Source organism: Onychostoma macrolepis, chromosome 12 (genome assembly GCF_012432095.1).
Source record: "Onychostoma macrolepis isolate SWU-2019 chromosome 12, ASM1243209v1, whole genome shotgun sequence".
NCBI lineage: Eukaryota > Metazoa > Chordata > Actinopteri > Cypriniformes > Cyprinidae > Onychostoma > Onychostoma macrolepis.
In genome coordinates this window covers 16,736,630-16,750,859 of record NC_081166.1, presented here as the reverse complement: position 1 = coordinate 16,750,859, position 14,230 = coordinate 16,736,630, and the positions used below count along the sequence as shown (strand labels likewise).

Below are 14,230 nucleotides of genomic sequence, written 5' to 3'. Positions count from 1 at the left end.
ACAATATTGAAAACAGGAAAACGTCTATTCGTGTAACCACAGGCGCATATAATTGGTCCTTTCACAACAGCGTTGAGAAAAACAACGGGAACACGTGACATTCGCTGATCGGCTTCAGGAAATGAGGTAACTTATGCTACACCGAAGCATTGTGTAGCATTTTTTTTATTTTATTAAATGATCTGTAAGAATATATAAACAATCGATTAAAAATGTGAACGTCATCAATTATTATTATTTCAAATCTTAACCATCACTACATCAATAATGTGAATTCACTATCCCTGTGTTGAAATGTAAAAGTATTGACTGACAAAAAGAAAACTTATTCATTTACCAATTTATTTGTATACAACAAAGTTTCAAATAAGGAATCCCACTGATTTCATATCAATACCCCATGTATATACTTATTTCAGTACTGGTGAATGCTTTACAAATGTTAAAATACTTTGTAAATAATTGTTTAAGAACTGGAAAAAAATGTTGCACCATCAACATCATCAAGGTAATATTGCTTTCCTTAAATGGTAAAGGCAAGTCAGGTCCCAGCTATGGGCTAAAGCATAAAACTCTTCAAAATACTATGAGGGCACACCAGCGAGTCTGGTCGTGACAAAAAACAATGGTTCCACCTCAAGAGAAGTGGAAAACCCCTGAGTAAAGGGGCATTATAGAAGATGATGCGGTGAATGCAGAGACATGCAACAGCTCCATCAGCTGTGCTGAAGCAGCTACTTTAATACTGTCCTGTCGATAGTGATGCCTTTTTCAGTGAGATTGTATTATATTGTGTTTAAGTATTTAAAAACAATTACATTTTAATTGAGGATGTAACCTGCAGCATTAAGTTCCAGCATGCCCTGATTTCGCAAGATAACAACCAAACTACCCTTCTATAAACCTTTAAATGACTATAGATGCATTTTGCACTTAAACAGAATGAGGCCACAAAGATTGACAAAAGACAGTACAGTACAGTAGAAGGGCTGATGTTGTTCTTTACATAAAAAGACAATGTCTAGTTAGTGTTTGACTGTACAACCTGCTTCATTCTTCCCTATCAGCTCACGTGAGCACACCTGCAACCCTACCTCACTCTTCCATAACATCCCAATCTAATGTAATGGTGATAACATCATAGAAATTGATAGTAAACTCCAGCAGCTTTAGAGTCTGAGCACAGTGAAGGTGTCAGGGGGGGGGTAAGGTGAGTGAAGTTTGGTGGTATTGAAAATTAAAACCCCAACAAACTCCCAACACCATACACCACCTCCCATTTGACTTCCTATAAATGTCCAAATCCTCCAACCTTGGCTGGATGGTAGGATGACATGTACAGATTCCCCTGAGCTGTCTCCTCTAAATAACTAGTCCCCTTCCCTCCCTCCCCAGAAAAGCCCTGTCCTGTGTGATGACGCTTGGACTAGCGTTTTGACTTTGCCTCTTCTGCTTCTTTTTCTGAAAAAAAAAAGAAAAAGAAAAAGCAGACAAGATCAGTGTCATTATTAGTTATTAATGGGATAGTTCACCCACAAATAAGGAGTTTTTAGATGGACCATCCATTTAACTAGTCCATCAGTAATCAGTATTATCGAGGAGACGTACCCAAACTTTTTAATGTGAAAAGCCAAAAGTCAAACTTGATTGAGGGCCTTGGCCCAGAAGTAAATGCATTATCCAATTTTATTGTATTAAATGTACATAAAAAGTACAAATTCACTTATATTCTCTACATTTATAATGGTGAGTTTTAATGAAAATTAACATTTAAAGTTTTAATAAGTAATATAATTTTTTTATGGTATGCCAAGCCATATCAAAGGTTATTATGGGCAAACTTTGGCCCACTGGCCCTGGTTTGGGCATCTCTCAACATGTACACACCACAAAACAGGATGCTTTGTCCATTATATTTAGGTTATCATTAGCTATATTTCCATCCACCTATTTTTTGTGCATTTTGGGATATCGCAAAAAAAAAAAAAAAAACGATCAATGAATGGAAATACCAAGATACGCATTCTAAAAAACGCGCATAAAAATGTATGCGCTCAATTGAGTCAGATACATTTTTTAACCGATAAGAAAACATGCACATAAACTACAAAGGAAACAATTACTGAATAAATTCCTCGATGCACATCAAAAAAAGTCATGTGACCATGGGACAACATAACTGGGCCAATCAGCGGACCATCTCACTGGATGGAAACGGTGATTTATTCGCAAATGTTTTTTGTGACATTCCAATTTTGTGCATAAGTTAAATTCACAACTTTGGATGGAAATATAGCTATTACATTTAGCAGATGCTTTTATCCAAAGCGACTTACAAATAAGGACAATGGAAGTAATCAAAATCAACAAAAAAAAACATCATGCAAGTGCTTATTATATGCAATATAATGGATGCAAGCTGTTGGTTGATCTCTCATTAGAAAACAATGCCATCAGCTCACCTTTCCTTAGCTCTTCTCTCTTTTTTGCTGCGTCCTCCCGCTGCTTTTTTATAATGGCCAGTCTGGCAAGGTCTGCCTTGGCCTGGTCCGTCTTCCCCTCTAGATGCAGCTTCATGTATCGCTCCTTAGCTTTCTGCTTTTCAATCTCTTCCCTACACAAGGAAACACATAAATAAAGCAATAAAACGACAGTTTATTTGACTCTGAGGTTCTCAAGTATATGCTGTCCCACATACCTTTCCCGACGTGAGAGCTCTTTAGGTGCGTTGACATCTATTTCCACAACCTTCTTACTCTTTTGGGAGACCCTGTTCGGATTCTCGATTTCAATTAGTCCTTCTACACCTTTTCTTTTAGGCTGTTTCAAGAGAGAACGAATAAAGAGAAAAAAACAACTTGAGAAATGAGAAACAGCCTCCGCAACAATATCACCATCTTATATGAAACCATTTCCCTAAAAACAAAATCATAATATTGTAGGGTTAGTTCACTCAAAAATGAAAATTCTCTCATCAATTACCCACCCTCATGCCATTCAAAACCCACATGACTTATATTCATAGATATTTTTAATATTCTCTCATCATTTTTGTCCATCCATTAAAAGTCCTGGTAACCAAACAGCATTAAAAACTACAAAAAGACATTGTAAAAGTAATGCATATGAATCCATATGAAAAAGTGGTTCCAAGTTTTCTGAAGAGACATGTTCACTTAATATGATGAACAGATTTCACTTAGACCTTTATTCATAAATAAATAAGGATCAATTCAACACACAAACATAGAGCACATCAAAATATTATAAACAGAAGCTCAACTGTACCTGATTAGGCTAATACACTAGAATAAACCTCTTTGGTACTCATGTAAAGTTAGTTTGAGCTTATGTTTATCGTATTTGACGAGCTGTATGTATGTGGGTTTATAGGTGAACAAAAAACCTAAATTAAATCTGTTGATCTTATAAAGACTGTATCTCTTCCAAATATTTTGATGAAACCACTTGCTTCATATGGATTACATTTACAATGTCTTTATAAATATTTTGAAATATTTGTTTCAGTGGAGGAACAGAAATCTCCCAGGTTTCATTAAAAATAGCCTCTCTTTATTCGTGTTTCTAAGATTAACCAACATCTTATGGGTTTGAAACAAGGGTGGGTAAGTTATTTTCCTTTCTTAAAGTGAATTTAATTAAAATCTCATACTTCTTCGTCGCTGCTGCTCTCCTCTTCAGATTCTGATGAACTTCCACGTTCAGCCCCTTCATTTTCTTCCTACACCCAAATGAATCAGAGTTTCCATTATACAAATTAATGCTCAGCAAACACCACCTCCACTGTATCGCTTTCAGGAGTGTGTACCTGACAGAAGATGAACACTAATACACTCACCAGCTCCCTCTGAGCTTTCATCTGCCGATCAATCTCCTCAGGGTTGCTGAACTGCTTCCCACGGCCCTTGTGGCCCTTTTTGCCTTAGGTGGTGGGCAAGGTAAAATAAAAAATACATTAAAAAGATTTTAAAAGAGAGGCAATCACAATACATGCCGCTATGTAATACAATAATTAGGCTAAGCGTGAATAAGAATCGTCGATGAAACTGTAACACTTCTCAGACGCGTTAATCCATGTGGCTGCACTGGTCCAGCATGGCCTGAGGTTTGCAATAGGGTACATACACCGTGATTTACCCATTATAGAAAAGCTCGAACCATTAACAGTATCCTCTTAGGCCATAAATTCACCTTCACTTCCAAATGACCTCTCATAAGTTTTTTTAAAATCACAATACTAGCTCTGGCGGTATACTGGAAACATTAGAAAGCGATCAAGCAAGCACACGATACTCACCTCCTCTCGGCATTGTTGAGACACTCTGTGACGATGAAAACCCTCAGGAAAAAAAAGATTATGTCTGGTCCTAAATTAGATATACCCGAAAGGACTGAATAACTTTATTGTGTTCTGTGAACCTTAAAATAGGCTATTTTAAAGTTAAATATGGCCCGACCTCGCCGACTCAAATTGATACTGCGGAAAGCTCTATTTTGCCGCTTCCTGAGACTGACGTCAGGCGACCTAACAGTCGATGATTGACTGCTGGATTGACCAATCACAATCCAAATAGTTTCTATGACAGAGGAAGCAAAAAGTTAGCGATAGCATGCTCTATTCTCATTGTATGCAGTGTTGTTTTAATAGTTTATATATCATTATATAATTATATAGAATGATGATATGTTATATTATTTCTTTTATTTTTATATTTGCAGTTTTAATTTTAATTTTAAAGTTTTAGTCACTTTTAATAGTCTTATTTATCTTTCTTTTTATTTCAGTTTTGTTTTACTAGATTGAGTATTTCAACTTAAACTTATTTCAATAAGTTGCCAAGGCAACATTTTTATTTCCCCCATTTTTTACGTTTAAGACATTCATCAATATTTTAATTCTTTCGTCTTCATTTTAATTAGAAGAATGTTTTTAAAATAGTTTCAGTTAACAACACTGAGTTTATGTAGATTCAATTAAAAAGTAAACATCTGCGTACTACACCGACTAATCGACAAGTCGACTTTGATGCTCTGCCATGACGCTTTAAGCTTGACGTCGACTAATCGCTGGTCCTGTAGAGGGCGCAACAGTGTAAGAAATCTCTGAAGGACTTCCACATTTACGCTCCGTTTCCAAACAGTTAAAATGACAAATAAATGCATACTCTGAAAGCGCTCCACAAGACATGTGTGATTATATTACTGGATGCTCGAAATTGAACGGGAATGCACATTAAACAGCTTATAGTACAGGCAGTGGCGGTTTTAGGCATGGGCGAACGGGGCAGCCGCCCGGGGCGGCATTTTTTCATGACACGTGGGGGGCGGCACAAGCACTTGGAAAAAAAAAATCATCTGCGCCGCTAAGCGGTTTTCTATTATCTATCATATTATCTATCATATAACTGTGCGGGGAATTGGCAAATTGGCGCCCCTGCTTGTTGAGAAGGTACCGAGCACAGAAGCTGTGTGAGAAGTGGAAAGGGGAGGGGGGTGCGGCCGCGGCGGACAGTTCACCTCTCTCAAATTAGTGGGACAAGTGGGCTAAAGTCAGTCACACCCAGGGGCGCGGGAAGTGGGGTGCTGAGGGTGCTGCAGCACCCCCTGTTTTTTTTTTTTTTTATGTGGGCAACTGTTTAATTGTTGGGAATATTAAAAAAAATAGCCTGGCAGAGGCTATTTACATTAACTCCACCCACAAATGTATGATTGGGATAGTCAAATATGCAAAAGACGGTTACTAGTTGTCAGATTCAGTGGTGCAGATGGTAAAGTTTGCAATACACTTCTTTCGACACGATCGACCGGGGTTCGAATCTGCCTTTTGGGGAACTTTTTTTCTCGCTTTTTAAATTTCAAATCACATCAGAAAAGCATTTATTTTTTAATAAAAATGAAGGAAATAATCAAAAAGTTGAACAAAGTATCGGGTAGGGTTAGGGTAGGTGTAGAGAGGGCTTTTGTCCCAATAAGGTGGCATCCATTTAATAATTAGAAATAAAATTAAAAAATTACACTCAATAAGTTATTGCATACTATTTTATACTGTATTACAATGCAGAAGTGCAGATAATTACCACTATTTTTGCAATAAGTAATGTTTTTCTCTAATAATGTTTTTCGCCATGTTTTTATTTTATTTTAACATAGAATAAATAGAATCTAAAGCTATCTGCACTGTGTAAATAACATATCACTAAAGAATACTGCTATTTTCACTTTGTGGTTTAGTCTTGACTTCTGGTCGTGAGTGACAGTGTTGGGGGATGGGAATCTGTTGATTGTCGAGTGCCAAATAAACACAGTGTTTATTATGTATATAGAGTATATTTATTTAAGTTCTGATAACTTATACTGTTTTGTGCAGAATTGTGTTTTTCATGTTGAAGGATTTGTGCAATTGAGAAATATAAGCTTGTCTTACACTTATATTGTTATAGTAAAACTGTTTGTGCAAAATTTTTTAGCCAAAAAACCTACAATTTTTTTTCTCGGATGGGGGGGAGAATGGGCGCTCAGAGGGGGTCTCGCCCGGGGAGTAATTCAATGTAGAACCGCCACTGAGTACAGGTCAGTTAATCGCCATTCTAATATAATGCGCTGCTGCTCTGTAACGCGCACACATAGGCTTCAGACGGTAGCGCGTACATCATGCGCAGATCGCGCGTGCACAGAATCTTTCAGCGCGGAAATGTATTGTCAACACTGTTCTGTGATTTCTCAATAAAATAGCTTAGAAACTCAAAAGTTCAAGCATATATTTCTTATTAACTAAATCCCACAGCTCCATTACTAGTAGAAAGTAGCTGCCAGGTAGAATTAATTCACACACGCAATCACTCTCACTAATGCATTAATGAAATTAATACTGTAACAAATGTATTTCTCATTGTTAATGTTAGTTAATGCATTACCTAAACTAAGTTTATTGTAAAGCATTACCTTAGTCTGAGACGACGGAGCTTCGCAGATGATCTTATAATCAGTCTCTGTCAGTTCGCGTTCAAAGGAGAGTAAACGAATACCGCAGAAATGTGCACAGCTGCAAATATGCAGATATCCAATATTTTTAAAGACTGATTGAGGTTTGTTTCACTATTTTCAAATTCAACATTATTTTAAAACGTGCGCATTTTGTTCTTATGTCGTAAACATAAATGTGGGTGGGACTAACTGAATCGTCACTGACGAATCATAATTTTTGACTTTTGGGTATGCTATGCACATATAGGAAGAAAACTCACGTTAAATATATGAAGTTATAGGGAAACTATACGTTTATTATTATTATCGTTTAATAAATATCATTCATTTGGAAAAGTACCAACTTCTCATTGGGTGGGCCACGACTGCCCACCCGGGCCCACCCGGGCCCACCCATAGCTTCGCCACTGCACAGCTCCAGACTTATTTGTTCATTAATGACGTCGTCAGCGACTAGTCGACTTCGAATCGACTTTCTTCACATAAAAGTCGACTTTAAAAAATCTTTCAACCCCTACTGTGTAGGCTACATATATAGGCCTACAGCACATAAAACCAACATGAATATAAAATAACATTTCTACGAACATGGCACTCAAAATCCTTTTTATTGTCTCAGACATCCTTGTTTCTCATTGACCCACGTGTTCAAAATTGGTGTTGCTGATTGTGGAATTATTTTGTGTAATTTATATGCAAGAGTTAGAAATTAGGAAAATCTAAAAACACACACAATATAAGACACTAATATTGATAATACACATAAGTAAACAAAATATAATTAATTGAACATAAATGTCCCAAATTTCAACTTTCTCCGCTTTTTATCTTTTAGGATTGATTGCCACATCCCCATGATGTTTCTGCTGTGTGTCTTTGTGTTTCTTTCGGCTAATAAGGAAGAATGATGCAAGGGCAAGAAATATTCCAGCAGTGATCAGCTCTCCTCCAGCCATGTAAAAAATCAGTTCATAGTTCTTGTACTTATCCACCAAATAACCTGTGGGGAAGAAATACATGAAAGAAAACATTATTTATTAAATTTACCAATTTATTATAAAATGACCATTTCATAATGGATGATTCAATCTTATACATGTTTTCATCGTAACTCACCAGCAGAGGGAGGTCCAATCAGCACAGCCACTGCCTCAATAAGGAGCACTAGGCCAAGTGCACTGGAAAAACCCCTTTTTCCCACAATACTCATCAGCACTTCAAACTGCAGAGCACCCACCATGCCATAAGACAGCCCGAAGAACACACAGAAGATAACAAGCCCCTTATAGTCTGTGTTTGTAGCTGAACAAACATCTGTTAGGCCATTGAAGAGCAAGGCAAGGCTGAAGAAATAAGACATCTTGGGTCGGATCCATTTTAAACCGGCCAGTATGCCACACGTGGGACGAGCAAAGATGTCAATAAATCCTATAATAGACAACAAAAAGGCAGCATCCTGGTCTGGCACTCCTTGGTCCTTAGCATAGTTGACTAGTAGAATAGTTGGAACAAATAGGCCGAGGACAACTATAAATTTTGAAATAATATAGATAATAAGCCCTAAGTCAGCAAGTACACTGAAGTCCAAAAGCTTCTTTTTACTGGGCTTTTTATCATTATTGTTTTCACAAATGATATTCTCTTGTCTAGCCCCAGGAGGCAGCATTTCCTTGAGCTCTTGGGAACAGACTATTGCTTTCCTTTCTTTGCATTTCAGCGGTCTCATAATTGCTCCACAGGTGCAACAATTGAGCAGAAGACCACCAGTGATGAGAAAGCCTCCTCTCCATCCATAGTGGTCGAGCAGCTTTTGTCCTAATGGAGAAAGAGCGGACAGAAATACAGGGCTTCCAGCTGCTGCCAGTCCATTTGCAAGTGGTCTGCGTTTGTCAAAGTAAGACCCCAGCATAATTAGTGATGGTTGGAAGTTCAAAGCCAGTCCAAGACCTTTACAGAGACAAAGGTATTATTCATTAAAAATATGGAATTTAACAACTCTGTCGTTAACAACTTAAGGATTCGGTTTTATTTTGGATGTTAAAACATATCCTCAGAGCTGTTTACTGTTTGTTTATTGGCAGGTTATGGAGTCACAGCATGTTTCGGCTAGAGTGAAACGCAGGGCGGCGGTCCGTTAGCAGTTCCCGCCGAACATGACTCCAGCTCGGGCAGAGAACCAGCGCTGCGCGGCGCCGTTACGGTGGAAACAGAATAACAGACACTGGTCGATTAGGCTACACGTGAATTACTTCTGTTTAATGTTTATTTTTTACTTTTAATGTTTGTTAAAGAGTTTAAATATAGGCAATATGTATAGCCTATTAAAAACGACATATACAATGCTGTAAATGATAAATAAAGGAAAATAAAGGAAGTTATCATGCAAACCAGTGGTTGTGTGGAGTAGGCTATTTTAGAAATGTTTAGAGGATTTAAGTAATCTGTAATCATTATTTAATGAATGAAGTAAAAAATAAACTAGTAATAATGTAAAAATTAATAAACCCATTAGCTGGGTTAAATCAACCCATTATGCTGGGTTAAATAAACAACCCATTTTGCAGGATAAAATTAACCCAACATGGGTTCTGTCCTATATTTACCCAGCCCTTGGGTTAAAAACAACCCAAAAACAGTGTTTTTTTAGAGTGCAGGTAACTTCTTTTAGAGACATATTTAAAGACATATTGCAGTTACTACTATGAAAATATTTAAGTCAAAGCAGACTGGGTGTAGTTCCCGAATGAATCAGTGTATTTGAACGAATTGGATGAATGAAACTTTCAATGACTCACTCATAAAGACAGTCGCACATGGCATAAAAATGTAACATGCTGTCACTAAAAACTCTCCACATTTCATAGCAAGACCAAAACTACAGTCTTTCTGGAACACATAAATAAGGACAAGCAGAGTAACACAAACAGTGAAAAGTCTAAAAAACTAAACTTTTTATAGATTTATACATTTTTGATATCAAATGTCTTTTAGTTACCTGTAATGACACCTGCAGTGAGATAAAGCTGGATAATGTTAGTAGTGAAAGATGCAATTATCATCCCTCCTGAGGCCAGTAATCCTCCAACCAACATCACTGGCCGGCATCCAAATTTATTAACCATGATGCTGGAGATTGGACCTGGATTAAATGAACATAAATACAATGAGCATTAAGAAGAAGAAGAAGAAAAAAGTTTTTTCTAAAACATTTAAAGGTTTTATAATTCAATTTACAGTATCTTACCTGAACCATACAGCATTGCTAATATTATAGATGAAATCCAGGCTGTGTCACTGTATCCACAGTTAAAGTCCTTCATCAGTTCTTTGAAATACACACTTATAGCTTTCGGGAAGGCATATGAGAAGCCAGTGATGATAAAACATCCAAACAGAACCATCCATCCCCAGCCACCATCTGGGGCACCTACCGTCTCTCGATCCTCTACAGTAATTCCCATAGTTGCTCAGGCCTCCAAAAGAGAAGACATAAAAGATTTTTGATATACTTATATGTAGAATCAAAAAAACGTGTTCAGTCAGGGAAATTTCTATTCAGATGATGCTCTACTGAACATGTGCTGCTGTTCAAGACTCTGCATCACTTTCGCAGGGGAAGTAATATGAGCACAAGCCACGTTTCCCTTCACCTCCAGGAAGTACAGTCATAGGCCAACCTACTCATTACTTGACTGACACTGACTGACATATATAATGTATCGTACTGAGTAAATATCAGAAACTTAGATCATGAAGTTTCTTTTAAGTTTTTTTTTTTTTAACCAGGGACTTGTATTATTGTTGATTGAGTCTTCACTGCTCTCAAATGCCAAGTCCCTGGTTAAAACCTCACATTTTTTTTCTGGCATGTATGTTGCATCATAAAATGTATGGAAATGTGATTAATTTAACAGCATGCATTATTTGTACGATGATGAGGGAATACATTCAGGTTGTGGATACTTTTACTCTACTTTTGTGCATTACTGTAATATAATCTGATTTAAAATCAGATTATAGTCTCTAGAATTCATTTGGAAATATTTAGTCATGCAAATGTTTTGCACCTGGACAGTTTTGTGACTGTAAATTCAACATTTGTATATCACAATTAATGAAACCACTAGGATGAGTTGTCATAAGAACAAGTGAAATCCAGATGCTCTTTTACCTGGAAGATTTAAAATCTTCATAGATAAATAAACATAAATATCATATTGAGAACAATTATTTGATTGTTTTAAGATACTTGAAACACAAGTAATTGTCTTACCTGGCTTTTGAAATGGCAGAAAATTTCTTCAAGTAGCTGTATCATCTACCTGGCCTTCTTAGTAGACATAATGTATATAATCTAGATACACAAGGCACTAAGTCTTGACATCAAGCAAGCCCCATTGCACTGTACATTTGAATTATTTTTTTAAGCATAAAAAAACCTAATATAAATAAACCTAAATAAACCTGCTGGTGCACCTCCTTCCTTGTACTCCCTGCTAACAATCTGTAATTAATCTGCTCACAAAGTCTCTTATTTATAGGTAATGAGGTGAAATTCCCGGACAGTACAAGTGGTATTACAGAATTATTGTTTGGTTGTTTACTTGTTTTGTCAGTACAGTAACTTGCACAATGCACTTTCATTCGAAAAACAACAACACAGTCATTACACTGATGTAAGTAGTTTGGATCTGTATTGAAAACCAAATGTGATACAATAGCAAGTGTTCTTTTATTGTTTTGGAAATCTGGAGTTTAACAGCAAAATATCACATGAAATGGTTTGACAGGTCCACTTGTGAAAAGTCAAATTACATAGTAGAAACACTTTGCCATAAATTTGGTACAACAATTATTATAATTCAAAATGTCGGATTTTTTATCATTCAAATGCCAGATCTACAGTTTTCAACCTTAGGCATGTAATACGTGCCTCACACTCCATATGAAAATCCTCTTAAATCAGCATGTACATGTTTAAACCTTTACAGCTCTTGGCTAATCTTACTGTTGAACCAAAGAAAGAATGTAATTGTTTTCTGTTATTTGAATGCACATTCAGATCTACACATGCAGAAAGACTTTTGGGACTGTCATGTAAGAGCACTTACTGGGGCCAGAGGAATAAGGATTTGGTCTAACTGGCTATAAGACAAGTTATTGTATTCTAAACACATTATAAGTGAGCTTCAGCTGATTTTATGTAATCTGAAAACATTTTGTTGAATTCAGCAGTTTTTTTATTTATTTATATATATATATAGTTTTGAAGGTTTTTTCCATGCAACACAGTTGCAGTTTAAGGCAAAATAAACAGAAAATGCCAAAATTAGATTACCTGAAATTATTAATTAAAACTGGAAAAAAAAAAAAAAATCAGCCTTTTTTTTTTTTAAACATAATTGGCAATAAAAAAAAAAAAAAGGAAATATACAAAGTGATATAAAGTTGTTGTTGTTTTTTGTAAATCAATTGCGTAATAAGTGATATTTAAATATTGTCTTGCAATAGTTCCACCAATTTCATTGTAAAATCCCTATACTGTATATACACATAAAAAAGACTGAATCCCCTTTATTTCCTGTGATCATTTCTTTCTCCGAGAATTACTCCTCACATCTTCAAGTTCCTTCTGTATTAGATGTGTTTCTGCTGTTGACTCTGAAAGCTTAAAGGAAAAAAGTTCAATCACTTTGCAGTTTGCGCAGTGTAATTTATAATTGTATATAGATTTAGCCTGCATCTTTTTCAAGCTATTGTGGCTTTGAGCATTATATACATTCAACACTCACCATATCAAGAAGAACCTCAATCTTTAGCCTGAGGAGATTATTCTCCTCTTCTAACTGGAGATTCCTTTTCTTCAGTCGCTGTACCTCTTTTCCTGATACATTACCTCCTGACTCTGTGATTGAGAAAGACATTCATTACATTCATTAAACAGGCTAACTCTCATTAAATTTAATTGGTCTTTTTATAGCAGGAGGCCATACCTGAAATCCACTGGCCATCTTCAAATTTCAAGCTCTGGCCACCAATATTCATCACCGGAGATCCATATTCCAGACCTAATTCAATCTCCCGTGTTGACCGATCCAGCTGATAAAAACAATAAATTATGATTTGGCTTCTAAATACATATTATTTGATTTAAAATGCATCTTACTAACAGAAAATTGTACTTACTGTATGTAGATTGGAAAGGGATGCAGACTTTCGAGGTGGTGTTTTTTTGGGACTGAAAATGTTGCCAAACAATGGCATTTTGGAGTAAATAGTCAGGCTTTCCAACCTGCATCAACATAAAATATTTCAATACATGGTCATTTTAGCGGTAAACGCTGTAGCCAACATATAATGACAGACAGTGTCCACATCAGGCTAATTGCAGTTATCCAGTTAAGAAAGCCAAAGGCAATTATTCTTGATTTCAAAATGGCAATTAAATAAGGTGATAATATGATAATAAGATAAGATAAAACAAGATAGAATACTAATAGTAAGGTAACTACCATTATCTTCGAGAGTCTAGTAACGTTAAGTAACAGGCAAGCAGCTAGTTATAAATACATATTCTTCAATATATCGATCGAGCACAACAGATTTATTATTATTTTTTTTAAATAAATGCATGTACAATGTAAAAAAAAAAACTTACAGTGCTGCTTTAGTTTCTCCTCACGACTGCTTCTACGATGCTCCTGAAAGCCAACGAAATGTGTAAACAAACGGCTAATTCCGGGGGAGCCTAGCAACGCCGGAAGTTCTATATTATAAATTAAAAGCACCTTTCCAAATAATACCCTACATTTAATTATGAGACATTTCTAAGCATCGGCGGTGAATTTTCGAGAGAAAATGCACAGATTGTACCACTGTTATGATTAATTATATTATGCTTTGTCTTTCTTGAGAAACCTTCCTAGTTAACCATAAGGATAAAATCTAGCCATATCCATGTCAGGACAGCCCTCTGACACTCTCTAAAATTGCAAATAAGAAGAAGAAGAAGAGGAGGAGGAGGAGGAGGAGGAGGAGGAGGAATCCTGTGGTATTTTTCGGATATCTTGTAAAGTATATAGAAATGCACATTTAGAGGCATAAAGTGCTGTTGCTTTGCCCACTTCTACTTTTATTAGGCTATGTCAAAATAATTTTTAATTCTTACTGACATGCTGAATGAGCTTCATTGTGTGAATAATATTATAACAGTTGACCACCGTGG

At 36.2% G+C, this 14,230-nt stretch overlaps 3 protein-coding genes and 1 long non-coding RNA gene across 4 annotated transcripts; 1 reads left to right on the top strand and 3 right to left on the bottom strand.

The window, feature by feature from the left end:
- Positions 1-323: 323 nt before the first annotated feature.
- pdap1a (pdgfa associated protein 1a) lies at positions 324-4,562 on the bottom strand. Its single transcript, XM_058794491.1, has 6 exons — positions 4,319-4,562; positions 3,860-3,942; positions 3,674-3,742; positions 2,699-2,820; positions 2,463-2,614; positions 324-1,461 (listed from the first exon to the last, which is right to left on the bottom strand). The coding sequence occupies exons 1-6, from the start codon at positions 4,329-4,331 to the stop codon at positions 1,427-1,429; spliced, it is 474 nt and encodes a 157-aa protein (XP_058650474.1). The 5' UTR covers positions 4,332-4,562; the 3' UTR covers positions 324-1,426.
- Positions 4,563-7,594: 3,032 nt separating this feature from the next.
- slc16a8 (solute carrier family 16 member 8) lies at positions 7,595-10,590 on the bottom strand. The gene is made up of 4 exons (XM_058794489.1): positions 10,250-10,590; positions 10,001-10,144; positions 8,122-8,952; positions 7,595-8,005 (listed from the first exon to the last, which is right to left on the bottom strand). Exons 1-4 carry the CDS (start codon positions 10,464-10,466, stop codon positions 7,830-7,832), a joined length of 1,368 nt encoding a protein of 455 aa, XP_058650472.1. The 5' UTR covers positions 10,467-10,590; the 3' UTR covers positions 7,595-7,829.
- Positions 7,839-9,360, top strand: LOC131551485 (uncharacterized). The gene is made up of 3 exons (XR_009273780.1): positions 7,839-7,961; positions 8,745-8,968; positions 9,087-9,360. It is a non-coding gene; the product is annotated as an uncharacterized LOC131551485 (long non-coding RNA).
- Positions 10,591-11,718: 1,128 nt separating the features above from the next.
- On the bottom strand, positions 11,719-13,962 carry cby1 (chibby homolog 1 (Drosophila)). Its single transcript, XM_058793619.1, has 5 exons — positions 13,664-13,962; positions 13,192-13,297; positions 12,999-13,104; positions 12,798-12,910; positions 11,719-12,673 (listed from the first exon to the last, which is right to left on the bottom strand). Exons 2-5 carry the CDS (start codon positions 13,267-13,269, stop codon positions 12,593-12,595), a joined length of 378 nt encoding a protein of 125 aa, XP_058649602.1. The 5' UTR covers positions 13,270-13,297; positions 13,664-13,962; the 3' UTR covers positions 11,719-12,592.
- Between the last annotated feature and the right edge of the window lie 268 nt (positions 13,963-14,230).

Bases quoted from the DNA above. Each gene is read 5' to 3' on its own strand.
- pdap1a (XM_058794491.1), bottom strand. The intron at 3,743-3,859 runs GTGAGTGTATTA...ATTTGGGTGTAG, and splicing joins TGAAAGCTCAGAGGGAGCTG to GAAGAAAATGAAGGGGCTGA. The intron at 1,462-2,462 runs GTGAGCTGATGG...TTTTTTTTTCAG, and splicing joins GAGAGAAGAGCTAAGGAAAG to AAAAAGAAGCAGAAGAGGCA.
- cby1 (XM_058793619.1), bottom strand. From the start codon at position 13,269: ATGCCATTGTTTGGCAACATTTTCAGTCCCAAAAAAACACCACCTCGA. The intron at 12,911-12,998 runs GTATGGCCTCCT...TCTCAATCACAG, and splicing joins AGATGGCCAGTGGATTTCAG to AGTCAGGAGGTAATGTATCA. The intron at 12,674-12,797 runs GTGAGTGTTGAA...TTTTCCTTTAAG, and splicing joins TTGAGGTTCTTCTTGATATG to CTTTCAGAGTCAACAGCAGA.
- slc16a8 (XM_058794489.1), bottom strand. From the start codon at position 10,466: ATGGGAATTACTGTAGAGGATCGAGAGACGGTAGGTGCCCCAGATGGT. The intron at 10,145-10,249 runs GTAAGATACTGT...CATTTAATCCAG, and splicing joins AGCAATGCTGTATGGTTCAG to GTCCAATCTCCAGCATCATG. The intron at 8,953-10,000 runs GTAACTAAAAGA...GTCTCTGTAAAG, and splicing joins CACTGCAGGTGTCATTACAG to GTCTTGGACTGGCTTTGAAC.